Source organism: Carettochelys insculpta, chromosome 7 (genome assembly GCF_033958435.1).
Source record: "Carettochelys insculpta isolate YL-2023 chromosome 7, ASM3395843v1, whole genome shotgun sequence".
Lineage (NCBI taxonomy): Eukaryota > Metazoa > Chordata > Testudines > Carettochelyidae > Carettochelys > Carettochelys insculpta.
The window spans coordinates 74,262,179-74,290,042 of NC_134143.1; the positions used below are offsets into that span (position 1 = coordinate 74,262,179).

Sequence of the window (27,864 nt, forward strand, 5' to 3'; positions counted from 1 at the left end):
CAGTAAACACGGAAATGAGGCGATTGCCACACCTCAGTGGCTTGGCATTTTCTTTTGCTAAAGTCATTGATTAATTGACAGTGGCAGCAGAAAAGCTCCACAACAACTGTTTCACTTAAACGCCTGACACGGCAACGCAAACCTCCCACTACTCTGTACGACGTGCACCACTCAAGCCCATGAAGGTAAGTGGTCGTAAGGCATTAAAAGCCTGGTTACCTACACGTTCCCAGCTTGTTCTTCAAGACGAATTGCTCATGTCCACCCAGCTCTAGCTGCATGCACGTCCACGAGCTTAAAGATTTTTGCCTCAGCGGGATCCTGAAGGCCAACAGCGACACAGCCTTGAGCGCTGCTTTCATATGTAGGTATATTAGGTGCCACTGATTCTACACCCTCTTGATTCCTTCTTGACAGCACTCTCAACACGGGGGCAGGAGGGCAGGCAATAGAATGGACATGAGCAACATATCTCAAAGTTCAGGTACAAGAAGGTAGGTAGCCGGTTTTACTTCAAAGGCTGGCTCATGTCAGTTCCATGCTAGGTGACGCACAAGCAGTATGCTCTGAAACGGGCTCAAAAAAGCCAGCGTCATCCTGGGCCTGCTGGGTAAGCGCATAACAGGACTGATGACCAGAGGCCACCCTACAGATGCCCTGGATAGACACCTGGCTAGGAAAGCTGCCCAAGAGGTTCGCGCCCTTGTTGAATGGGCTGTTACAAGTTGCTGGAGGGAGCACCTTTGTTGATCGTAGCAGTGGCAAATGCAGGGAGAGACACAAAAAGAAATCCTCTGAGGAGCCATCTAACGAACTTTCATCCTGTCGGCCATCTAACCAATAACTGCAATGACTTGCAGAACAGTTTGGTCCTTTCAACGTAGAACTCTACAACTCTCGTAATATCTAGGGAATGCAGCTTACGCATCTCCTCCATCTTGTGCGGCTTTGGGGAAAAAGACAGGTAAATAAAATCCTGATCTGTATAAAACGGTCACACAACCTTGGACAGGAAAGCCGGGTGTGGCCATGGCTGGACCTGGGTTTTGTAAAAGACTGCATGAGATGCTACTCCCACCAGGTATGCGACCTTCTGGGAGAGGGGGAGGAGGCAGCAGGAAGCCAGAAGTTTGAAGTGGGGATCCCAGGAGCTGAGGTTCAGAGTCCTTGGAGGGACAGATTTCATGACTCGTGGATGGAGACGCTCAAGACCCTTGAGGAACATGGCCATCACGCCCTGGATGAAAACCAACCTACCCTTGAACAGTGGACAGAAGGCTGAGATCGTGGCCAAGTGAACCTTGGCAGATGAAAGGGACAAGGCACTGGAGCATGAGATGCTTCAGCCCAAGATCAACTACACCGAGTGCCATTCTGGCTAAATGCCCTGATCCAAGGTCCAGAGTGTGAACCGCTTCCATTTGGCAAGGTAGGTCGCCCAGTTGGAGAACTTTCTGCTGCCTGAAAGGACCTGCTGGACAGCAGCTGAGCAGCCCTGCTCCTTCACATCTAACCAGCCCTCAGGCGCAGCGCCAGCAGGTCCAGGTGCAGAAAGTTCCTCTGATTTTCATACAGCAAGTCCAGCCTGTGCTGTAGCTTCCAGGGAACAATAGGCCCAGCCAAGCGCTGAACCAGCGCAGACACAGACATGCCAGCGCTAGGAGGGTTACCTGTGCCCTGCCCTGCTGGACCTCCATGAGGACGCTGAATTAATGGCTCAGGGGGCAGGGAGCATAGCATGCAGAGCCCACAACCATGGGAGCAGAAAAGCATCCAGCAGGGAGGCTGTTGATCCCCTGAAAGGAGCAGAGAGCATGGCATTTTCCGTTCTGCCTCAGTACCGGATCACTTGCAGAGGGACCACTCGTGAGACAACAGGGTCCTGCTAAGGCAATCTGCCCAAGCGTCCCTAGCCCTGGGAAAGAGTGGAGCTACCAGATGGGTGCCGCGGTGTCCACAGGCACCCGAGAGCTTCTTGGCAACCAGGTCCTGCTTTCTATGGGAGGTGGGAGAGGATGGCAAGACAGGTGAACCTCTCCAGGCTCCCGCGCATGGATGTGTAGGGAGCAAGTGTGACCCTACTAATGACCTTGCATGCCAAGATCACCCTGGTGGGCTCCCACTCCAGGTCCAAGACATCTTAAATGAGGGTCAAGGAGGGGACTGAGCCGCGAATGGGATCCACTCCAAACCCAATGCAGGAGTCCCCTGCCACGCGACCGACAACAGTATGGCCCAGGACCCTGAGCACACGGCCCACGCTGCGTTGGGGTGGAGAACAATGCCAGCCAGGCATGCAGGGGCCTGAGGCAGAGCTACATGGGGCCCACCTCATGTGAGTGGTGGTGAGCAGGTGGGCGCTTGTGCACGAGATCAGGCTCACCATGGCTTGGCTCTGGCTGAGCGGAGCCCAGGACTGCTCCAATGAACTCTGCGCTTTTCACTGCTATTCCAGGTCCATGTTTCATCGCTTGTTAACAGCTCCAAGTCACGATGGGTGGAGCAAACCAGGCCGAGATGCTGCTGCACCTGATCCCAGCATCGGCCCGTTACTAACCCCTTGTTAACGTACAGATGAGCGTGTGCCCCTCAGGGCCTGGGGTAAGTGGCCACTGGTGCTACGTGCTTTCTAAACTCACTTTGGGCTGGGGAGACCCAAGGGCAGCGCCAGGAATGGAAAATACCAGTGGCCTGACACAAGGAGGAGGAAATATCCGTGCACTGGAAAAACAGAAATATGAGGCCTTTAAGTTGCGAGCGGCGTGCTAGCCCCCTGCATCTATGGAGGGAATAATGGGGGCCAGAGACCTGCACAACTTCCACTTCCTGAGAGACTCACTGAGGCAACACAAACCAGAGTGGGTCTGAGGCCCCTTTTGCTCTGGCGATCAGGAAGCAGTGGGGTAGAACCCTTTCCCTTTGGAGTGTGAAGAGGCCTTTGCTACCGCCCCACACGTAGGAGGTTCTCAGCCTCTTGAACCAACAGCTGCTTGTAAAGAGGGGCCTGAAGAGGGACAGAGAATGCTGGAAGGAGGGTCAGGCACACACCACATCACCCAAAGGTCCCAGGTCAGCCGCAACCAGGCCAACAGACGGGCTGCTGGAAGGTGAGGAAAGAGTGGGGAGGTGGCTCCTGGGGAGTGACTGAGGTGCCATCCTCAGGCACAGCCTCAAAATGCCAGCTTGTAGCTCCCTCGGCCTCCGGAAGGCGCAGGCTGGGCAGAGGATGGGGAAGACAAAGCGTGACTATGTTTAACCCTTTGTCTCTGTCCTTCCTGTAGGAGTTGGACTGAGGGGCACCCCAAGCTCTCAGTGGAGACGGAGAAGATGGGGTCAGAATGGGTTTCTAGGCCATGGAGGGGTGTGTGGGCCAACCCAGGCATCTTTATGGTCACGGAGCTCTGTGTCAGTCAGCTCTAAGAAGAGCCCTAGTCCCTCAGTTGGGACTTCCTAAAGGGTGGTTTGCATCTCTGGGCAACCCAGAGAACTGCAACTCAGAGCAGTGCCTCATGCCCACGGCTGAGGCAACCGCCCAGCTGCCAAGTTCATAGCATCCCAGGACATGTGGAGAGTGTCCCTAGCCATGGCTTTGCCCTTCTCCACCAACAATGCACCCTCCTGGGCTTGGTCCCACAGGGAGCCCTCCTTGTCCTTACTCATGAGGGCCCCATGGGCTGAAGTTGTACCTGCTGATGAGACACCAGCCTCTAGGAGTCTTTGCTTTTTTGGTGTGGAGTCACCCGGCCTTTTCGCTGATGGTGGACGTGACTGGGGACCCCACTGGAAGGTGTGGGGACAGGCACTCAAAACCTTTGTGGAGACACGGCACTACTTTTCTACCTTCTTGGAAATGGACAGAACGAAGGAGGGCTCTGCTACACACACAGCAATTTCTAGGACCACTGGGTGGACAGGCCACTCCACCTGGCCAGGGCAGAGGAGATCACGATATTGAAAAGGTCAGACTCCTGCTAGCTCCTTCGCCACCAAGCTCAGGATGGCCGCCGTGATTCTGAGCAGGGCTGGCTCCTCCTTGAAGTTGATGGGGACGTTGCTCGTTCGCAAGGAACCAGCCACAACTTTGTCCAGAGTTGAAGGCGACTGCCCAGCGGGGAGAGGGGCGGATCGTTAGGCATCAGGGCCCGCTGCGTCAGGTTGCTGTGTCATGCTGACCTCGGCTTCAGCATTGTTCTCCAACTCTGGTGCTGGCTGCCCTGGGGCAGTTTGTCCAAATGACACTGGGGAGGAATGGTGGGAGAACAGAACCAGTGTAACAAGTACACTGACCAGGTTCCAGCGCTGACAATGAGTGGGCCTGTGCCCCAGTCCCCAGGAGGGCCCAGTGGTGAACCACCTTTTATCGGTGACGTACTGAACTGTCCTGACTTGGACCATTGCCCAGCTGGTGAGCACAGCAGACGTGTAGATGTCTCATTGTGCCGACCGACCCTTGCCAGTGACTGACAAGGAAAGGATGAGGATCACTGAATGCCTGAAGAGCAGTACCAGGGAGCCAGAGTGCAATGACAGGAAATGATGCCTGTGGTCCAGGACCAGGGATGCTCTGCTGCTATTGTGGTGAGTCCCATCGCTGGCTTGCCCTCAGATGCCAGAGCCTTGGCCATGTCCATCACCTGGCTTGGCATTAGCGGTGCCAGACAACTAACTTGCTCTTTGGGTGCCGGGCCCGCTGTGGGCACAGAAGGCCCTACATGGGGCTGGGACCTTCCAGCCACTCCCAAGAGACAGAGGTGGGTCCCTGGCTGGGCTGGGCTCCAACCACAGTGACACCCCAAGTAGCTCTGTGGCAAACACTTGGCCTTACCTAGGTCCTTTGCTTGACGACCCCCTTTCCTGTGATGCTGGTGGGCCTGTTCCTGGAACAGAGAGTAACGTGATGCCCCTCCAGTTCTTGCATTCCCACAGGTTGCCTTTCTTGGGAAGCTTAATAAGGTAGCCATGTTTCCAGTCCTGTGGGATCTCCTCAATGTCCCAAACAGGTTACACATCATGTTGACTGATGTCTCACTCCCTGCCTTGTTTGCTTTTGGGGGGATGTTGGCTGGACCAGGTGCTTTTCCACTTCTCAGACGTGAGATGGCTTTTTGGATTTCTTCTTTTGTAGGTCATCATCATCATCATCATCATCAACCACCATGCGCTCAGTGCACGTTGGTGTCCGACGTCTCCCTCACTATCTCCTTCCACTTTTCCCTCTCCAGTGTGGAGTGGCTTAGTTTCTGTAGACTAGCTTCGCACCAGTCTACTCTATCATCTACCCATTCTCTGTGAGGTCTGCCTCTCCTGTTCGAGCTGTCCAGTATGCCAAATACCTGGGGCCTCCACTTCACGTTCGTTGTTCATTCTGCAAATATGCCCAAATAGCTGTAACTTCCATTGTATAAACTTCTGCAGTAGGTTCTCTTTCGGCTGTATCTTCTTATATAATTCTTTGTTGGCGACCTTCTGCATCCATCCTATCCTCAGGATCTTTCTATAACAAACTCCTCTCGAATACCAATATCTCTCTCTTCATCATAGTAGGCATCCTTCAGTCTGCATAGACTATGGATCGCGCCCTTTAAAGTTTCAACTGAGGACTTCATTTACAGCGTCTATTGTGACTATGAAGGCCCACACGAGAGTGACAGTCCTTGCTGCATCTCTTGCAGATGTGGTGGGTGTCTGACAAGTCCTTATTGTGCTTTCTGTGCACTCGCTTCTCCTCTGCTAGCTGTCTGATCTTCAACTCGCCCTTCTGAAGGCCCTCGTGTAACCCCTGCCTCCATCTGCTGCGGTCGTCTGTTAGTTCTTCCCAGTTGTCCAGCTCGATGTCTACCTCTCTGAGGTCTCTCTTGCAGACATCTTTGTGGCGCAACTGGGGGCGTCCGGGAGGTCTTTTGCCAGAGGCTAGCTCGCCATACAGGATGTCTTTTGGAATCCTTCTATCATTCGTCCTGTGGATGTGGCCAAGCCAGCGGAGCCGACGCTGCCTGAGGAGGGTGTGCATGGTTGGGATTCCAGCTTGCTCGAGGACGGCGGTGTTGGTCACTCTGTCCTTCCATGATATTACAAGGATGCGCCTGAGGCAGCGCAAGTGGAAGATGTTCAGCCTCTTTTCCTGGCGGGCATACAGGGTCCAAGTCTCGCTGCCATAAAGGAGGGTGCTGAGGATGCAGGCTCTGTAGACTTGCATTTTGGTGTGAGTGTACAGCTTGTTGTTATTCCACACTCTCTTGCTGAGTCTGGACAGAGTTGTGGCCGCTTTTCCGATCCTCCTATTTAGCTCAGTGTCCAACGACAGGGTGTCAGTGATGGTGGACCCGAGGTAAACGAACTCGTGGACGACCTCTAACGTATAGTTGTCAATGCTGATTGATGGGGATTCAGCAACATCCTGACCGAGTACGTTTGTCTTCTTTAGGCTGATGGTAAGCCCAAAGTCCTTGCACGCTTTGGAGAACTGATCCAAAAGTTTTTGAAGCTGGTCTTCTGTGTGAGACACTACAGCAGCATCGTCTGCGAACAGCATGTCTCTGATGAGGACTTCTCGCACCTTAGACTTAGCTTTCAGCCTTGCAAGGTTAAACAGTTTCCCGTCAGACCCGTGCTGACTTTGGTAATCTCAGAGGAATGTACAAGGGTATGAGGAAGGCATTAGGACCCACCCAGAACTCTCTCTTCACATCTTTCATTATCACCCATGTCTCACATCTGTACAACCTACTGCTGAATACACACGTTTTCAAGACGCTCGGCTTCGTTCCTAAGCTAATGGCTTTGCTTTTTCAGATCTTATCCATCGCCTTCAAACTCACTCTTGCATTCACTATTCTAGTCACTATTTCCTTCTTACACTCTAGATCATGTTATGTTGCTTCCCAGATACACAAACTTTGCTATGTTCTCTAGTTTGGTCATAAGAACATAAGAATGGCCATACTGGCTCAGACCAAAGGTCCATCAAGCCCAGCATCCCATCTGCCGACGGTGTCCAATGCCAGGTGCCCCAGAGAAGGAGAACAGAAGACAATGATCAAGTGATTTATCTCCTGCCATCCATCTCCTGCCCTTGTTATGAAGGCTAGGGCACCATACTTTATCCCTGGCTAATAGCCATTTATGGACCTAACCTGCAAAAATTTATCAAGCTCTTTTTTAAACCCTAATAGAGTCCTGGCCTTCACAGCCTCCTCGGGCAAGGAGTTCCACAGGTTGACTGTGCGCTGTGTGAAGAAAAATTTCCTTTTATTAGTTTTGAACCTACTACCCATCAATTTCATTTGGTGTCCCCTAGTTCTTGTATTATGGGAAAAGGTAAATAATTTTTCTATATTCACTTTCTCCACACCATTCATGATTTTATATACCTCTATCATATCGCCCCTCAATCGCCTTTTTTCCAAACTGAAAAGTCCCAGTCTCTCTAGCCTCTCCCCATATGGGACCCTTTCCAAGCCCCTAATCATCTTAGTCGCCCTTTTCTGAACCTTTTCTAATGCCAATATATCTTTTTTGAGGTGAGGAGACCACATCTGCACGCAGTACTCGAGATGTGGGCGTACCATAGTTTTATATAGGGGAAGTATGATATCTTTTGTCTTATTATCGATCCCTTTTTTAATAATTCCTAACATCCTATTTGCCTTACTAACTGCCGCTGCACACTGCGCGGATGTCTTCAGAGAACTATCCACTATAACTCCAAGATCCCTTTCCTGGTCTGTCGTAGCTAAATTTGACCCCATCATGTAGTACGTGTAATTTGGGTTATTTTTTTCAACATGCATTACCTTACACTTACCCACATTAAATTTCATTTGCCATTTTGCTGCCCAATCACTCAGTTTGCTGAGATCTTTTTGTAGTTCTTCACAATCCCTTTTGCTTTTGACTGTCCTGTCTAACTGATCTTCCTTCCTATTTCCTTATCTCCAAATACCATTGTTTTTGTTTTAATTGATGTTTACCATCAGTCCATACCCCTTCCCTTCCTCATTTAGCACCTGCACCATTTTCACTAGCTTCTCTTCATCTTCTTCAACGATAACTATACCTTCTGCGAAACTCAATTTGTTGATTCTCATCCCATGCACAGATATCCCTTCTGCCTCTTCCTTGATCTTGTCCATCTCTCTCTGTAGGTGCATGATGAAGATACTTGGCAATATCGGATCTCCTTGTCTCATACCTCTACTCATTTTAAACCAACTTCCCAACACTCTGCATGTTCTCACCGCTGCCTCTGCATTGTCATTGATATCCTTCAACAACCATATCAGCGTGCTATCTGTGCCATACGACTCCAACACTGCCCAAGGCACTTTCTGATCTATACCATCAAATGCCACCCGAAAATTGATGAAGCAATTGTAGATGTTTTTGTTCTTTCCTAGCGCTTTCTCTGCTATCGGTCTTAGTGTCAATATCTATTGTATGGTACCTTCTATCTTTCCTGAACCCTGCTTGCTCATCCTCTAGATGTTCTTCTATCTGCGATCTCAGTCTCTCAGAAAGTATCATCATCTGCACCTTGCCTGGATGACTCGTTAGGGCAATTGTTCTGTAGTTCTTGCACTCCACTGCACTTTCTTTCTTGTGTATTGTCACTAGGATGCATCTTGTCCATTCCTTAGGTGCCTTCCCTTCTTTCCACATCATATTACAGTTGGTTTATTTCCTGAATCACACTTGCTCCGACGTATTTGATCATCTCTCCCGTGATCTTACTGTTTCCGGTGCTTTTGTTTGTAGGTCTGCTGCTGTTAATTTGCAGAGGTATATTTGGAGGTGGTAACTCGGGAGGTTCCACAGTGGATAGGTCAGTTCAGTAACTCTTCAAAAGTGTTCCTTCCATCTACTGAGCTGCTCACTTGGGTTTGTTAGCATATGCCCCTCGTTATCCTCTACTGGCTGATCCACAGTACGCCATGACCCAGTTAGCTTCTGTGTGATGTTATACAGCTCTTTGAAGTTTCTCTGTCCTGTAGCTTGTTCAGCTTCCTGTGCAAGGTTTTCCACAAAGTTCTTCTTGTCCCATTTTACAGCCTTTTTAACTTCTGTTTTGGCTTCTGAATACAGTCTCTGAGCTTCTGCCTTGGCTGCTCGTATTGCTGTTGTTGACTGCAGCTTCTCTGTCCTTTTGCTCCTTCACTTTTCTCAGAGTTTCTGCTGCAGTCCACTCTTTGTGACCCCTTGTCCCCTTTCCCAGTGTTTTATTGCAAGTCTCTTTCGGCGTGTTCCCAAATTTGTTCCATGGCAGCATCTTTCAGGATGAGGTTTGTCAGACGTGCGTATCTGTTGGACAGCTCCACTTGGAAATCAGCTCGTGTCTATATCCTTCAGCTGCTCTTTGCTGAATCTCAATCCTGGCTTGGTTGCTTTTGTGGTGTACCTCTTGAGCTTCCACTTGAGTTTTATGGTGACCAAATGGTGGTCTGAACATACATCTGCTCCTCTTCTAGTGCACTCATCCTGCATTGATCTTCTGAAAGAACTGCTGCTACAGACGTGATCAATCTCGTTTTCTGAGTGGTGGTCCAGTGAAACCCAAGTGACCTTATGGATCCTTAGGTGTTGTAGCCAGACAAAGTCTCCCCCTTACAAGCCAGCTTGCTCGCTGCCCGCCCCCCACCGAGGAGCACACAGGGCACGGAAATGGCTGCTGACAGCACAGTCTTTGATGCCCTCATTGAGGCCCAGATATGCTAGCTTATCGTGACCCTGAGAAGCAGAAAGTACAGATGGAAGGCTAACAGGCCAGACTGTCAACAAGGGTGGGGGGGGGCCCCTCAGAAATCACCCCAGCTGGCACTGATCAATATGATGCACACACACAATCACCCAGAAGGGGACGTGCCCCGCCCACAGAAAAGAATGTCCTGTACTCTCAAATTGCTTATCTCTTGTCTTACAAGTGCAAACTAAGTAAGAAATGCCCTTGTAACAAACTGGCGTCACAAAGACAGACCAGTATGATCTGGCACCATAGATAAGAAAGAGAATACGTAACCCAAAAGGGGTATAAAAGATGGGCCCAGCGGAACTCTAACTTTGAGTGCATTCCACCAACTACCTGCTGGTCGGGTCAGGTGATTACCTCCCGAGGTCCACAGCTGGGGACGCCCAACCTCGTATTCGTCTTTCCGCGGAATTGAGTGACCGATCCAGCTTGGCTACGCTGGTATCGAGAGACGCAGGGAGGGTAAGATACACCCATGCTAGGTCTCTGACTTGTTTTTGTGCACAGCTAAAGAATTAGAGCTCTGTAACTAGATGTCATTGTGCCAAGATATCATTGTGTTAGATGGTAACAGATATCTTTGTATTGGATTGTAACGTAACTTGTTAACACCTGTACTTTGCTAGCATATAAGAAGTAAACAATAGCCTTTGTAACCACACGCTGATAACTGTAGCTTAATAAACTTGTAACTAGTTAAGCTCTGAGCCTAACTGCTGTTAACCCTTTTGTCACTGCAACACAGCCGGCACAACAAAAAGAACTTTAACCGTTTGGTTACCACAGCCTGGGCGTGGGTGAGAGTGCTAGGAGCTGCCTGCTCTAACAGTAAAAAACTGGGTTGTTTAGGACCCAGGGGAGTACCTCACCGCACATTACCTGGCCGCCGGCTACCACCTCTCACCATTCCGCTGAAGGACCAAAAGTCACTGAAATACTCTCCATTTTCATACATGTTGCATAGGCCTTGTTTTCCCACGGTCTGTTCTCTGCCTGTACTTATGCTTCCAATTTTCACATTGATGTTGCCCATCAAAATCAACACATCCTTCTTTGCTTTCTGGGTTCAGAACACTTTGTAGTTTCTCATAGAAGTTTGTTTTACGTTCCTCAGCTGCCTCTTTGTTTGGCGCATAACACTGCACAATCGTTACCTTTCACCCTTTGGTGTAGAATCTGGCTGTGATGATGTGTGGTGATACCACTTGTCCATTCCATTAAAGCACCAGATGCCTCTCTTGGTATCATCAAGCCCAGACCGTCTGTGTGATGCACCCTCTTTATATCCTGAGCAGATGAGGGTTTCACCTGTTGCCAGGTGTAGCTGCCCAGATTGTGTCCATCCTGTCTCACGCAAGCCCAAAACTGCAAGCTTGTACTGTTTATCTGCACTGCAATCTGTGCTGTCTTCCCCACTTGATAAATATAAATGAATAAATATAATTGGAGATACACATCTCCTAGAGCTGGAGGGGACCTTGGGAGGTCATCCAGTCCTAGTCCACTGTCCTCTTGGCAGGACTGAGCACCATCCCTGACATCTATTTACCCCAATCCCTAAATGGCCTCCTCAAGAATTTGAGCTCACAACCCTGGGCTTAGCAGGCCAATGCTCAAACCACTGAGCCATCCCTCCCCCCATGAATTATGGTCCCAACGATCCATGTACCAAACTGGGTGGCTGTCCTGGGTGACAGAGGCTGGATGCTCCGAGCAGAGGGCTCTGATGGACACGGAAGGAGCCATTCCACTCAGCACAAAAAGCAATCAGAAGTATTTTTACAAGTAACAAAAATTCCAGGGGGCCGGCTCCCCAGAGCGCTACATGCCCACGCTAAGGCCCTTGGACGCCGTTCTCCTCCTTTAGAAGCCAGCCAGACGGCGTGGGCAGCCAAGCCTGCCCCAGCACGGTACTCGTTGTGCAGCACGCCCTGCTTTATGAATGTATTGGAAGCACACCTGGGCAGGGTAGAAGAGTAAGTCTGAGGGGCAGACAAGGGCTGGCCCAGGGCCCATGTTCCTGCAGCCTCCCATGACCACAAGACGGGAAAGGCTTCAGCAGGTGGCATGGAAGGGGAAAGAGGCCCAAGACAGGGTGCCCAGGCGTGGGCACACGCAGACGGAGGGCAGCAGCGTGCACAGCAGGCTCAGCTTGGATTTGCAGCTGTGGTTTCTTCCAGAGCATCCCCGAGCGCCTGACTCCTCTGCCTCTCCCTGCCACATCTCACCCGGAGCTCAAGTCCCAGCAGGAGGCCAGAGAAGCTTCCAGAGCCACCACCGCTGGCTTCCCACACCCCACAAAAGGGGGCACTCGCTGATTTCCTTAGCCCGTCGCCGCCGGACTCTGCATGACTCTGCCGTCCCCACCTACAATTCTCACCCAGTTCTGCTCCCTCCACGCTGGTGCCTCCTCCCCACACTTCGCTCCCTTTGTCTGACCCTCCCACTCAGTACCGCGCCTGGACCAGCCTGCCCAATCCCATACGCCACACACAGCTCCCTCCCCTCCCAGCAAGGCTTCCCCTTTGTCTGTTGCCACTCACCACCCAGGCACGCTCTCCCCCAGCACCCATGAGGGAGACAGCACGGCCCTTGCCTCAGTCTGCGCAGCTCGGGCATTAGGAAGGAAGGGATGCTGGCCCCAGGGCAGTGGTGGTGCTGGAGTGGCAGGTCTGCTTTGCTTTGCTTTGCTGCACTGCACCTCTTAAGGACTGCAGGCCGGCACCTCCCTCTTGCAGACCTCTCGCAGCACATCAGCCACAGGTACCACCTGTTGCTGTACCTGAGGGTCTGCTGGCCAGTGGATGCCCTCTGGGCTGAGTGCCACAGGGAACCAGCCCCAGTGAGAGAATGTCGCTCACCCTCCCAAAGGCCCACAAAGAACTCACTCGGGAATTAGGGTGCCCACTCACCCCCCGCAGGACAAGACTGAAAAGGGCAGGCCGGGCCGTGTGTTACAACTGGCGAAGTAAAATAATGGCCCTGGGGGGCAGACCGGCAGCGCGTTTCCATGTCCCTGCGCCCAGCAAGGCGCAGCCTCCCAAGGGAAGCGCTCAGCTGGGAACCGAGAACAGGTGCCAAAACCGCCCAGCACAGGCTGCCCAACAGCCGCCTCTAGCCACGGTCCTGGCCAAGCCGTGAGAGTGCAACCACGTCCTCTACCCCAGGTCTGAACTGCAACTCCCAGAGCAGGACACCAGGTCCCCTTCAGTTTGTTGAAACCTCCCTTTTAACCACAAGGCAGGGGAGTCACGGCTCAGCTGCAGGGCTGGAACAGAGGCTTGGGAGCGAGAGACAGGCAAGGCCTGGTCCCTCCCCTGCCATGAGTACAAACATGGCATTAAAAGTGCCCAGTGCTGCCTCCGTGTTAATGGGAACTGACTCCGTCTCATGGGAAACAAAGCAAAGCCGCCCAAAGGCTCCGTCTCGCTCAGCGCAAGACTGGCACATGGCAAACGCCTCCAGCAGCTGCCACCAGGGCCAGAGCTTCGAAGTCCCCTCCTCCTTCCCATCGCTACTGCTGGGCAAGAGGCAGCTCAGCGCCTCCCGGCTGCGTGAGAAAAGAAGGACCCGGCGGCTGCCTCGCTGCAGCGCCCCTCTGCTCCCAGCTGCCCGAGGAAGAGACAGGCTCAGGTAAAAGCGTGGCTCCCATCGGGGCATGGGGCTCTGAGCACTGGTATAACGTACCAAACCACGAGGCACCCGGGTACCATGGTGATCAGGGCCATAAAAGGAAGCAGATGAGATACTATTAACAGGAGAGCCCAAGACAGAGGCGGTGAGGAGGAGGAGTTTGGAAGAGGATCGCATCACCATGCAGTGACTTTTCACGCCCCACAAAGCAACTCTGGGAGCTTTTAAAGCACGGCCACAGTGACAGGCAAAGGAACAGGGGCTCTTAGCCAGGGGGAGCAGCTCCCGCACGTGCACAGAGACGGGTGAAGACAAAGGCTCGCAGTACCTGACCAGAGCTCCCGCCAGGTGTAGTGCAGCCTCACGCGACACTTCTTCTGATAGCACAGCAGCTTGTGCACGATCTGAATGCAGCGCCTAGGACAGAGCGAACAGCGAGACCATCACTCCCCACTCAGGCATGCCAGGGCCGCTTACGCCCTGCCCCAGACAACCTTTAGATCTCCAGGGAGGGAAAGGACAGCAGAGGGCAGGATGTGTCCCTTGCGGGAGAAGGGCAAGCTGAACCCCGCTCCTCGCGAGGAGGGCCTGACTCTCTCTCTCTCTCTCTCTCTCTCTCAGGCCTGCTGTCCGGAGGGAGGACGTGGCGCCAGGACAGAACTGGAGGGAGCAGCTCAGAGAGACTCCTAGAACTGGCAGGAACTTTGAGAGGCTATCAGGTCCAGTGCCCTGCCCTCATGGCAGGACCAAGCACCACCTAGACCAGTGGTGGGCAAAATCAGCCCTGGGGGCCAGATCCAGCCCACCGAGCATTTGCCTCTGGCCCGCCCAGCTGACGAGCAGAGCGTGCACACTTACAGCCATGCTTATGTACTTAATAGAATCCCTCTGGTTTCTAAACAGGAACTTTATAGTGCCCACGTGGTCCCTGTGGAGCATTTCAGGTTCCTGGACCCTCGCTATTAGGCTAAAGGAATTTACATTCAGACCAGAGCAGCAACACTGTAATCTCCTTCACTCACATGTGTTTAAAGAGCTTAAAAACGACCACAGGGATGTCCATGGTCTGTCCGAGTCTCGTACACTCGAGTAAACAGCGATGGAACTTGGAAACATTTATGCTATGCCTGCAGCCTATGCAGTCTCCCAGCACCACGGTGATCTGCTTTGAGCAGTTTCCAAGCCCTGCAGGCTTTCTAAACGCCAGAAAGATTTGGTAGAGCTGGCAAAAATTCAAACATTCATAGTGACTCCCAAACTAATGGCCTAACTGTCTAGAGAACTGTCCCTGGGACCAGATTGAAATGCAGAACAACACTGAAAAAATACAAATTTGAACTTGCTAGGTTGGGTTGATTTCGCCTATTACAAAAAAACTTCAAGGAGGGAAAAATTGCATTGTTCAAATGCTTGTCTCTTAAAGACACCTCGTCTGATTGGCAGCAGCGGTTCCTGGAAAGGTCTCTTGCATCAAGAGAAACGCACGCAGGTGCGCACACATACGCTCACTAATTAAGCAGAAAGAAGCTGTTTCTGAAAGTTTTGTAAGTGGAGGAGGCTGTTCAAAACTGGGCTTAAATCACAAACTGCCTACAAGCATCAAACGTATGGCAGAGGCATCTTCGTCGGCCACTTCAGATGGCCCCCAGTAGTATTACGATGCAGGAAGAAGGGCTGAAACGCCTAGTTAGCGTGTGATTAGATCAAACACTAGCGGAACGTGGCGCTTGGGCCATACTTAATGCTACAAGCTATTTACAAAGGGAAAAGGAGCCAAAGGGAGGCAGTGAGCCAGGCTCTGTGTGGTCTCTGGGGCAGGGCTGCTAGCAGCATAGGAAGATGTACAGCTATGCACAGTACCACTCCGGCAAAGTCTGCTTGCTGGGCTAGGGCTGGCCGGGGGTTCTCTCAGCTGCGTGGCCACACAGCTGCCGAATAAGCCCCATGCAGGGGCCCAGAGTTGCTGTGCACAGAGCTGTCAGACCAAGCAGAGGGACACACGTCTCCAAACCCAGCAGCAGGGCCAGGCTGAGAGCTGCAGCCCCAAAAGCCCTTCTATTCTGGGCCAGCCCTTCCTGGTGGTGGATGGGAGGATGGCAGCTCCACGCACTGCCTCCCTTCACCCCCACACCCCGACTGGACCACACCATCACGAGTTCCATGACTCTCTGCCCTCGCACTGCCCTTGCCTGGAGGCTCCACCCCTGCAGCTCCCATTGGCCACAATTCCTGGCCCATGGGAACTGCTGGGGGCAATGCCTGCAGGTGAGCGTGGGACACTGTGGCCTGCACTGAGTCTCCTGTCTTCCAGCACCACCGAACAGGAGGTGCCTCCGGTAAGCGCCCCACACCCCCATCTCCTGCTCCAACCAAGCCCCTCAGGTCTCTAACCTCCTCCAAGACCCCACACCTCAATCCAGAGCCCCAATCCTGAGCCCACTCCACAACCCTAACTCCCTCCTAGATCCCACACCCCCCAGTGCACCCAAAGTCCTTCCCACACCCTGCATGCCACCCCAGCCTCCTCCCCGATCCCGTTCCTGCACAGCAAACCCCTTGGCCCCAGCTGGACCCCATCCCAAACCCCACACCATCAGTCACAGCCTGCATGCTAGCCCTCTGTCACTCAGCACCACCCCCAAGCCTGGAGACCCTTCCATGCTCCAAACCCCTCAGCCCCATCCCCGCCACAGGTCATCCATATGCAGGAGGTGGTGTCTCACATGTTGGCGCTCGTAACAAAATTCATTCCCCAGGTGGACATACAAAATTAGAAGGAACCCTGGGTTGGCCTGAGGGTACAGCTATGCAGGCAACACCAAGCGGGTGCCCGGGAACAGCTAAGCCATTTCTCTCACCCTCTGAAATCAACAGCATTCAGGCACAGCAAGGCCCTTCAGTGGTGGAACCAAAGGAGACAAGCCACCCAGGGAGGGTGGGTAAGAGTGCCTTGTCCCATCCCATGTCCAGGGCACTGCCTTAGGGATCACCACCCGAGCGGAGGCTGGCAGTTCATGTGGTACAGAGGCAGAACACCCATCCCCGCTTATGGCCCCACAACTAACACACCTTCCCCATCACAGCCCCGCACGGTCACCTTCTAAATGCTGCTGCCAGCCGATGTAGCCCTGTTTGAGCCTGCGATAACTGTCTGCAGAAAGGACTGTCAGATGGGAAATTTACGAGGGGACCGTGGGAACGTGCCGGAACCGATGGCGACTGCTTAGCTGTATTCTCGTCTTCATAAAGAGCGCGTTTCGCTTGACTGGGAACCGCCCCTCCTCCCACCTTCTCGGCAGCTCATTCTGGAACTGGGACCAGAACGATTCTGGGAATGCACCGAACGGGTGCAACCTTCTCGAGCAGCTGGCTGCTCTCTGCAGCGGTGGGACTGCGTCGGGGGAGAGCCACAGAAGAGCTGCCTCTGCTCTGCAGTTTACGGAGCTGTCTCAGCCTGAATTCCCTGCTGGGCAGAGATGCAGCACAAGGCCAATCGACCATTATGTCCCGGCTGCAGCTGTGGCCCCTTGGCTAGGTGGATAAACGCAGGGCACAGACATTACATTGGTCCCCACTGCGCCGGAGGACACTTCAACCCTGGTAGCACCAGATGCCCTCCCTCAGGACTGGCTTCACATCCATGTTCTATCCACCCTGGGTGCTTCAAAGCTGGCCGGCTGTCTCCAGCTTGGGGTCTGGTGCTGGGGCTGGCAAAAGGTTTGGTGATGATTCTCCGCCCCAGACACAGTGGGAAAGCCGTCTGGCAGGGAAAATCTGTTTCTCGGACAAATTGCTTGGCACACTGGTCGTCTCATAAATATCTGCTGAGAGAGAGGCGCTTCTGGCAACCCCACCCACCCAAAAATGTTTTGGCCTGAAGTGCGTTATGTGATGAGGTTTGCCCCCTGCACACGCTCCAGAGAATAAATTCACGGCCTACCCGGCTGCCCACCACCAGGTACTTACACATACAGATCCATAGGAAACTCTTTCATCATGTGTGTTACGATGAACTCCACCATCAGATCTAGGACAGCAGGGATTAAAAAGACAAAGGAAAGATAAAACTAGCTGCATTAACACCTGGCAAGCAACAAGCACATCCAATTACCCCATCCTCACAACGTCACTAGACAGCAGTCCTGCTTGGAAGCAAGAGGAGTAATCCAGTAACAGCTATGCCTGAATAAAGCATCTCTCCTGAAAGCTCAAGAAGCAGCTATCGAGTTGCCTGGCCTTTTAATGCAACGAGCTCTGAGGCCTGGTTCGTCCATGTGCTTTTCCCACTGTTTGAATATAACACACATCACTAATTTTGATGCTCAGAATTGCGCTCGTATTTTAAGCCTGGTACCAGTGATATATTCCAGAAGGAAATACGTTTTAGAACACTGCTGTCGCCAGAGGCCAGGTACGTTTTACGGCTTTGTTTTCCAAGACGATAGCACAGAGGACGTCCATATATCTACAGAAATGGCTCAGAAGCTAAGTAAATCCAGCCTCACCTTGGTAACGACTGAAGTCTCTCACGTGCTGGTCAGTTCTTATCTCAATCAGAGATTTCACAGAGGTTCATGGACACGATCTCCAGGCCAGGCCAGACCAGATGAGACATGGGGAACCAGCCCTCCAGCTAGTCACCTTCAGCTCTGTGTGTCTGCTCAAGGCAGCAAGGGGCCAAGTTCCCACCTAGCCTCTGTTTCTTTCCCATCCTCTTTTTCTCAGCTCAGTCACCCAGAGACTGCCCACGACCAGGCAGCATGAGAGCTGTGAGGTCTGACACACTAGCCATGTGTGGCTGCTTGGCCAGTTGAGTGTGGCTAGTTGGCTTGAACAACAAACACGTTTTCAGAATAACGTGGCTGTGGCTAGTTGGGTTGGACACCACGGGTTCAGATGTCTTGGCCAGCTAACACTGGGTCGGGAATGGAGCTGGGGCCCAATGCCTTTCAGAACACCCGACGGGGAATCTGAATCTCCAAAGGACGCAGCCCGTCACTTACCAGCCATCTTCCTGCCTCATTTCACTCGAGGGGGTCAAGGGATGGGACGAGACGTTTGCTAGGGATTCAAATTCCTTCTGCAGGGAATTGGTGGCCAGGAAGCGGATTTCTCCTTGCCACTGGACCCGGGACAATTCTGGGAGCTCCCACCCCAGCAAGACTCACCTAGGACTGCACACACCAGGGGGCGGCAGGGCAGGTTCTTGTCTGCGGCTTTCTTCCGGTGTCTCATTGGCTGCAAACAAAGACAACAGGAAGTGAGCTGGCACTGTACTGGCCCGTCGCCTCCTGCCCACCCAAAGGAAACCACTGAGACCCGCTTCCCGGTAGGCTGGGCTTTTCCATGTTGTTGGCTTTCTGGCTGCCACAGCCCAGTGCGGACCCAGCAGCAGAGGAGTGAATTGGGCCCACAGAGTGTGCCCTGTACATTAACAGATCATATGGGACTCTGAAGCTTAAGGCAGACCGCTGCCCAGCCCTCCCCACAGACCTCGCCTGACCCCTCCTCTCCCTGGCCACCCTGGGCTAAAGGCATATGGGGGGCATTGGAAGGAGAATTTCCAGCAGATCTAGAGAAGTTATTATTCCACTCTACTCTGTCCTGGTGAGGCCACGTCGGGAGCAGCGTGTCCAGTTCTGGGCCCCTCAGTAGAGAAAGCATGTGGACACATTGGAGAGGCTCCGGCGGAGGACAATGAAAATTAGGAGACAGGAGCACATGACCTATGAGGAGAGGCTGAGGGATTTGGGTTATTTAGTTCACAGAAGAGAAGACTGAGGGGTGATTTAAGAGCAGCCTTCAACTTCCTGAAGGGGAGCTCTGAAGAGGAGGGTGAGAAACTGTTCTCAGTGGCGTTAGCTGGCAGAACAAGGAGCAATGGTCTGAAGTTACAGAAGGAGACGAGAAGGTTGAATATTAGGAAAAACTACTTCCCCAGGCGGGAGGTGAAGCACTGGAATGCGCTGCCTAGAGAGGTGGTGGATTCTCCATCCCTCGAGGTTTTTAAGACCCGGCTTGACAAGGTCCTGGCTGGGATGACTTGGTTGGGGTTGATCCTGTATTGGGCAGGGGGCTGGACTTGGTGGTCTCCCGAGGTCCCTTCCAGCCCTACAATTCCATGATTCTATAACAGCCAGCCCTCCCCCAGCTCCGTGACCCAGCGGGGCAAGGAGTCAGGCTGCTTGCTCCCCAGCCCAACACATTTCCTCTACGAGGAGCTCAAACCTCCCCTGTGATGATGGCATCTTCTGTCCACCAGCAGGGTGGCTGGGCTCTCAGGTGGCCCCAGAGGAGGCATTTGTGACAACACAATTGGCTGGGGACCCCTCAGCTGCCATTATACCAAGGAAAAAGGAAGGGGCCGTGGGAGGAGACTCACCATTCTGTGCAGGTTGACTCGAAAATTCACGTTGTCGTCGTGCAGAAAAGCATTAGCGTACTGATCCTGTCGGGAAGAGCAAAGCACGAGGTGACCCACCTCTGCTGCACCACCCACCCACAGCAATGCCCGGCACTTCCCACACACATGGCCCAGCGCGCGACCTTGGGCAAAACTCTTGGTGCAGCCTGCCAAAGGGTTCGAGAGAGGACAGCAGCTGGAAGAGGCTGTGGTGTTCTTGGCGCAAACTTTAACCTGAGCAGTCACCGTTGTACATTTGCAATGAATCCTGGATGGTGAGTGCCAAGGAAGGGGTCTCTGTCAAGCTTAGCGTGTGCAGTTATGGTTGTGCTATTTGCGAGCATGTATCACCGTCACACTGAATGTTCTGAGTACTGGCTCCATGCCCCTATTTCTAATGTCGGCTCCTGCAGTAACACCCACAGACCAGGCAGCGTGGCTGGGGAAGGATGGTGCAGCTGATTGGTCCATCAGGAAGTATTTGACTGACAAGGGGCCTTGGGAGGTGCCAGTCCATCTCTGATGAGCTCTTCTGCCAAACTTCAGACCAGCCTGGGAGCAGCGACTCCTGCCTACAAGGACCTGAGTCAGGCATGGACAGGAGATGGCCCATGTGGCTCCAAACACCATACTGTTGCTGTACTTGTCCACATCAGGAACAATGTGATTCCTGTCACTTTGTAACGGATACACACAGGGCCTTGGAATTTCCTCCATTCTGTCTCCAATCCGACTTCCCCCCTGGAGAAGCTCTGCTATGAACTGAAGCTCTGAAGAAAGGACTGGGCGACCTGTCCCAGCTGTGGGTGAGCTCCGGAGACTTGACTTAAGCCAGCAGATTATTCCATCCCTGCTACAAACCTGAACCCAGAACTCTGCAGCTGGTGTGTGTATTTGATTCTTTTGACAATTTCAACTCTCCCACTTCCTCCCTTTCTCATAAACCACCCACTAGATTTTAGCTTCTGAAGGACTGGCCCAGCGTGCTTTTTGGGGAAGATTTTAAGTTATAAACTGACCTGAGAACGGGGCCTGGTCTGTTAGGATCAGAAGAATCTTTTTATTTGATTAGATTAGTTTTCACCTCATACCGGGGGTTCCCTGCTCTCAGGCATACAAGGAGAGCACTGGGGGTGGCACACAAGAACTGGGGTATCTAAGGGTATTGCTTGTGTGACTTCCTGTTATCCGGTGTGCTGTGCAGCAGTGCTGAGGGACGGGTTGGGTGCCTGGGCTGTAAGTAGCCCTGTCTATGAATGCTTTGCCCTGAATAAATAGATGCTCTCTGGAGCGTCTCCCCAGAACCCCTTGTTACAGAGCTTCTTTTCCCTCTTCCCTGTTTGTGCCTCTCGCCCTACAGCCCCAGCGACTCCACCCGCAGTAACGCCGGCACTACAGTCACAGTCAGTCCTTTATTTCCCCTTCCTTTGTTTGCTCGCCCCCGGGAGCTCCCCTTGCGACGTGGGCTGTAAAATGCACACAGAGGCTCTCCTGACGGCCTCTCTCGCCTGGGCCCCGAGACCGAGCCAAGAGGAAGGTACTTGGTGGCATTTTGATGGCCCCATCACTGCAGAAGTTACTGCAGCACTGGCCACTCGGAGGTGGCTTTGCAGCGCCAACCCTCAGGCAAATCTCATTCCAAAACGCACACGAAATCAACCAGCCGTCTGCACAGCACCCGGCCAGGCTGGGTCATAAATATCCTCTCCGCTTATCACAGGGCCCGACGTGCCTCCGCTAGGCAGTCGCCGCTCCTCCTCTCCCTCAGCCAGCGAGCCCTTTGCATGAGCTCAGAACGGCTAATTCCTGACACCCCCAGGGACTCGGAGCTCGCGCAGCGCCTGGAAACCGTACCGGCCACACAAGCCTCGCTCCGGGAGCACGAATGCGGCCTGTGCTGCTCTCCCTGGAGATGCACGGACCTCAGGGCGTCAGGAGCCAATTAGTGATCAGGGTCATCCCAGCAAGCCCCAGGACTGGGCATTCATCATTTCACTTACCACAGTGCTGCTGCTCCGCACAGTCACGTTGAAACCACGTGACAGAGCAAGGGTGAGTTTACATCCTGTGCTCTTACCAACGCCCACTGGGTAAGAACATGGGAAGAGCCGACTGGTCAATGATTCGATCACAGTGTTTTCGTATCAGGCTTCCAAGAGCCACAGGGGAGGCATTCAAGTGCCACCTCCGCCTCCTGGGCCCCAGCCTGGGCGTCGGGGCTCCCACTGGAGGGGTTTTACTGCATTACACCCCTCTCCAGCTGGGACCTGTGCCTCCAGCTCCCGCCTGAGCCCATTCCACTGGCAACATCCACTTCCTTCGCAGCTGGAGAGGGACAAGGGGGGGCCACTCCCTCCAGAGTTAGTCCCCAGTGCCAGCAGCATTGGCCTCTGCCCCACTCGAGCTGAGCTTCTGCCTGCTGCTTGTCTCCCGGATCCCTCGCAGGACTTGGGATGGCTCCAGAGCACCACCATCTGCTGAGCGGTTACCAAGCAGAGCTGGGCTCAGCAGTGGCCCATTTGCATGAGACCCTGGCACAGCTCACGGTTCTCCCCAGTGACCGAACATGCGCCAAAGTACAGGGGAACAGGCCGGAGCTCAGCAGGCTCCCCTCATGTGACACGAGAGGACCCAAGACACGGTTCACTTAGGCTCAGGGCTAGCAGCAGTGGGGCTGAAGTCCATGACAAGGGATTCGATGATCTCGCAGGGTCTCCATCTCCCTTTGCAGTTCTCCAGCCCCCCACACAGCAGAAAATGAGGGGAAGGGGCACGTGGTTGGAGCCAGGGTGCCACGTGAGACAGATGGCTGTGTGCTGAAGAGAGGGGGCCATGCACAGGACCTACCTCTGCTATGCACGTCAGGATAATCAGACAGAGCTTGCCGCTGTGGAGCCGGTGTTCATCTGCAAAAAGACCAACACAAGCCTATGTGAGCCACGAGGCCTCGCTACACCATCTGCACGAGGAACATGGGCACAAGGACCTTCCCTGGCGGAAACCACACACGAGGGAGAGGATCAAACCCTGCTCAGCCCACCCCAGCGGAGCTCACAGTCCACCGGTGGCCCGAAAGCCCCCACCTCACAGCTGGATCCCTGCCCCCCATGGAGGGCAAGGGGCCTCTGCCAACAGCGCGACGTTAGAGTTCTTGTCCCCCTCAGCACAGGCTCTCGTATTCAACCCTTCACCCAACTGGAATGTGCTCGGCACTGAGGGTGCGCTGTCAGGTATCATTTGAAAGCTCAGCGTTCTCCTGAGGAAATATGTGGCAGCACTTTGTGAAGTTACCAGATTCCCTTGCACTGTGTTATTAACACATGCTCCAGATCCCACCACCCTACCCCAACAGGGTCTGTCAGGCGCTCTGCTTACATTGTATTTAAGCAGTAATCAGAGTCATCAAGCAGAGAGGGAAACAAAGGAAGCTCAACCGGGTGAGCAAAAGGGCAGGGAACAGCCTCTACATAGACTCAGTCTCCTGGTGCCCAGCTGGAAATGTTTTTCAAGAGAGAATTGAAACCATACAAAGGAGGGACAAATACCCCATGGCAGCCCTCTCTGCCCCTCTGCCCATCCCATTCACTGCATCTGCAAAGATAACGCAAGCTTATGTTGGCAAGGTGGGTGGAAGGTCCTGACTTGCTGCGTTTGGTGAGCCAGGCTGCCAAAAGCCTACAGAGAGAAACTTTACTTGACTCTACTCTCGTTTGTTCGGTTAGGCATTAGTAAACTTCTCCCATTTCTCTGTAACCGTTTCTGACTTTTGCGCCTCATTGTCTGTACTTACATAAATCTCTTTGTAGTTAATAAACTTGTTTTACTGTTCTAGCCAATCCCGCGCCTTTAAATTGAAGTGTCTGAATAACTACTTGAGACGAGAAACTGGCATGAAAACAGGCTATAAACATTTTATTCTCTCCAGGAGAGAGCTGGGCAGTGCAGAACACACATTTCTGGGGGGAAATTGGGGGCTGGGGGTCTTTTGGGGTCACCCTGCACTATTATCAAGGCTGGTAAGAGCCAGGGGATAACCCAAGCATGGCAGGCAAGCTGCAGTTACACACACAGTGTAATGCTGGAAGGCTGTTTGTGTGCAGCCCCAGAAGGAGCCACTATAAGGCCCCCAAGAGGGCGACATAGCTGCTAACTAGCCTGGATTGCAGCCTGGCCCAACCTACGCGGGTGTCTCTGGCTCACTTGTGTGCTTTTTCCAAATGTTCCAAGTGAACAGATCAGCCCCTGGCTAACACACCAGCACCAAAGCTCTTCCTTCAGCACAGCTGCCATCAGACCTCTGTGGGAGCCCAGTTTTGTTGACTACGCCAGCCACTGCTGTACGCAGAAGGGCTGTGGCAGGCAGTGTGCAGGTCAGTGCACTGAGCCCGAGCTGGGACTTAAAGACACAAGTGCTAAGCCCAAGGAAGCCCAGAGACTTGCCCCAGGAGCAGGATGATGGCTAGAAAGCCTGCAAGGGCTCATTTTTAAGGTTAAGGGCTCGCCCATACCCACCATTTGGTTTACAACTTAGGAACTGAGACCCTGTCTGCCCTGCTAAACGCTGGACAACTGGAAGGCAGAGTTATGAGATCATAAATTCAAAGGAACTGATTGAGTGAGAAAGCAATTTTCATTCACACTGCACAAAACTCTGCTCTGGTTTTCAGTATCACCAGCCAAACAATCAAGAACCCCAGGGGAGAAAAGTATCCCCATTTGGAGTCTATATCCCAGCCTGCAATTATGGTCTGAGCCAGCTCCCAAAGTACAGCCCTGCAACCCCCCAGAATGCCTGGGAAACCAGGCTGGATGCTGGCTGGTTTGAAAGTCAGACACAAGACGACAGATATTGAACATACAGGCCATCTTCATCCAGCAGAAAAAGGCATTACCCGCCCCCGTCCACTTCTGGTGATACTGTGCATTCAGGACACTGCACGCAGAGAACCTGCATTGACTTCCCAGGCGGGTCGGTCTGGACTGCTGGGACACGAGGAAAGGGAAAGCCTGCCCTGGCAGCTGTGACTCTTAACCTGCTGTGTCAAGGCAGAGCTGGGCACAGTGGGTTGAGCGGAAAATTGGTCTCTTTCCCTTTGTGATGGGGTTCAGGGGTCCCCATGCACTGCACCCCGTCCGCAAGCAGGAGTGAGTCTCACTCAGCAGGTAGAACAGGAAGTTTAATAGGCAACAGAGGCCCAGTTTCTCACAGAAGCGTCAGTACAGCAGTCAGAGACAGTCATTCCAACCCGTCCTGGGGAGAAGAGCCCGAGGGGTGCCCCTCTGGGGTGCAGCTTCTCCCTCGGCCAGCTGGCTGCCTTCCAGCTCCCTCTTCCCTCCAGCTTCTAACTGCCGCCTCCAATTCAAACCCAGCTTGGCTCCTCCCTCCTCTTTGTTCAGGGCAGAGGTGTTACCTGCCAGCCTAGGTTATAGCCTCAGGGTCATCCACAGCCGCTGGGAGCTGCCCTGCTTGTCTCACACATCCAGGCTGAGTCTCACACATGCCCTCCCCCCACTCCATCACACCCTCCCCCAGATGGACTGTGTTCAAAAGCAGAGCAAGGTCTCCCTCTTGGAGGAGGTGGCGGAGCAGTGACCTTTGGGATTGGGAATACCCTGGGGCCTTGTTATCTTTCTATTGCAAGAGTTCCAGCTGATTTCTAAGGTGCTGCTTGTGTGTGTCTTCTCTGGGGAGGCTGAGAGTGTTACTGCTCTGCGCCAAGGCCTCCCACGTCAGCCTGCTCAGCTTGTGACTGACAGGCCATTTCCAGCCACCCGGGAGGGCTGAGGCGGGCTGGCATTCAGAGCAATGCTTTGCATCTTCCAGCAGAGGCTCTTACAGCTCTGTACAAGCAGTCACTGCAGTAGGGAACCATTACAGCTCCCGGGGGAGGTACGTAAATCTGGGCTCTAGCGCACGGATAGGCCCTGTCCAGGCTCCCCGACTACTGGATCTCCCAGAAGGGGGATAATTGGACAGGACTTGCATTATGCTTTGCAGGGCAGGGCCAGAGCAACTGTGCCGGCCTGGAGTCGGAGCCGATTGCCATCACCCGGCCCATGCCCACGCTGAGAGAGGAGTGATCCTGGAGCACCACTGGAAGTCTGTCCCCTTTCCCGCCCCCCTCAGGTTACTTGCCTGGAGCACTTCCTCTTCTCACAAAACATGGGCTGAAGGGAAGACCACTGAGGAGCCCCTACTCGCCCGCTCAGCCCAGAGAACAGAGATGCCCACAAAGAAACGAAAAGGCTGTGTGCTTCAAAACGATCGGCCTGGGGAGCGCCTGGTCACAGGGGTAGAGTTCTGCTGGGTTAGCCGTGGAGGGCAGGCCCACCTGGCCTGGGGCAGCCCGCAGCAGCAAGCCGTCTGCAAGCCTGCTAGAAGTAGCCATGCAGACACTGCGACGTGGGCTCTCCAGGATGCCCCCTCAGCTTCAGGGCCTGAGCGAGTCCTGATCCAGCGAGCCGGGCGGGGAGCTTGCTGCCATGGGCTGCCCGGACAGACCCTACACGCTCAAACACACTTGCCACGCAAGGGGGAAAACAAAACAGGACACCAGCCTCCCTCCTGCTGCCTGGGTTCAGGATGAAATCCCCTCCAGGCGTGTTACTGCAGCCGTCCATTATGGGGCTTTACATTGCCATCCATACAAACCATTTGTACAGTCACCAGCCGACAGCAGCCACAAAAGCGTACAACCGGCGCGATTCCTTCGGACCAGCCGTGCAGCCAGCCCAACGGCGGCTGGCACACGTGCTGCAGAAGCAATGAATAGAGCAGGGCAGCCATCGAGTGCTCCCACCCGGCCATCCTGCCCAGCCTCCGGCAGCCAATCACAAGGGGCTGCGTCCCCGACAATCATGGGCCTAACCCCCAGGAACTTAGGCAGGCCTTTTGAAAGCCAGCGACAGGGTTGGCCTTCGCAGCAGTGCCCGGCAGGGAGTGCCCCAGGCTGGCTGTGAGTGCTCTCAAAAACACTTCCTTATGTTTGTGTCAAACCCACTGCCTGCCCGTGTCTTTGGCTGAGCCCAGACCTTGTGTGATGGGAAGGGGCAAGACCACTCCCATGGTCACTATTCTCCTCACCCCCCATGCACTTCTCTCATATCCCCGAGTTACCCCTTTTCCAGGCTGAACGCACAAGAGCGCCGGCTCTCGCTCAGCAGTTCTCGTGCCCTGCGCACCTTCCCCAGCAACGAGGGGTGAGAACAAACCGACTCGAGCGACGCCGCGCAAGCGTTTCAGAGCAACGTCTGGCCTCTTGGAGATTTCATCTCTGCTCGCCATCGGCAGCTACTCCGCCACTTCATCTGCTGCCTGAAATGTCGACTGCAAGCTCTCTGGGGCAGGGAAGCTGCCTGCATTGTATGGTGCTGAGCACTTGGTCAGCACTCAAACGATACATAACCGCCACATCACTTGTGGGGATCTGCTGATCTTCACTCACAGCAAAACTCAACAGCAGCCGGGGGCTTGCAACAGGCTGGAATTAGGTGCACACAATTGCTCGTGCATGTGTAATCGCTGCTCCCGCAAGTGAGCAAACCCAGTGCTGCAAATTAAGCAGGCTTGCGCACCCCAGCCAGTGAGGCGCCAGCAGCACGTTAGCAAGGCTCCCTCTTGAGAAAAAGACAAAGAAAGGGTGGAAGCATCCCACGTGGCCCAGTGTAACAGTACAACCAATATGGTTTCTCCAGCCATTTTGAGACGCCTATGGCTTGTCTGCAGCCAGACTAAAGAGCAGCAGCAGCCAGTAACTGTGAAGCTACAAGTCACACACTCACATTCCACCTACATTTCAGCACAATAGTAGCGTATCAGGCTGTTAAGAAAAAGACCACATCCTAGTGCCACCCACTGTTAAACGGATCACAAGATGGGTAAAAAAAACTTAACAGCATTTTGTCTGGCAGCAACAACTTATCAATGGCTGAGGTAGAACCACCATCCTCTGATGATCGTCTTCACTTCTCTACTGTTTTCTCTGTCTGGTTTGTAATTGCTTCTGTCTGCTGTATAATTAATTCTGTTAGGTGTAAATCAGTTAAGGTGGTGGGTTATGATTGTTTAGGTAATTCTGTTTCCGTG

General features: G+C 53.4%; 1 protein-coding gene across 4 annotated transcripts in view; it reads right to left on the reverse strand.

Annotated features, from left to right (window-relative positions):
- Nucleotides 1–27,864, reverse strand: part of ARMH3 (armadillo like helical domain containing 3) — a 175,268-nt gene that overhangs the window by 94,583 nt on the left and 52,821 nt on the right. For all 4 annotated transcript variants that reach the window (XM_074999311.1, XM_074999310.1, XM_074999309.1 and 1 more), the window contains exons 16-20: nt 22,626–22,684; nt 19,758–19,823; nt 18,544–18,613; nt 17,342–17,402; nt 13,704–13,792 (exon numbers count right to left, since the gene is read on the reverse strand). In XM_074999311.1, coding sequence (XP_074855412.1) covers nt 13,704–13,792; nt 17,342–17,402; nt 18,544–18,613; nt 19,758–19,823; nt 22,626–22,684 — 345 coding nt within the window. The remainder of the gene's footprint in view (nt 1–13,703; nt 13,793–17,341; nt 17,403–18,543; nt 18,614–19,757; nt 19,824–22,625; nt 22,685–27,864) is intronic.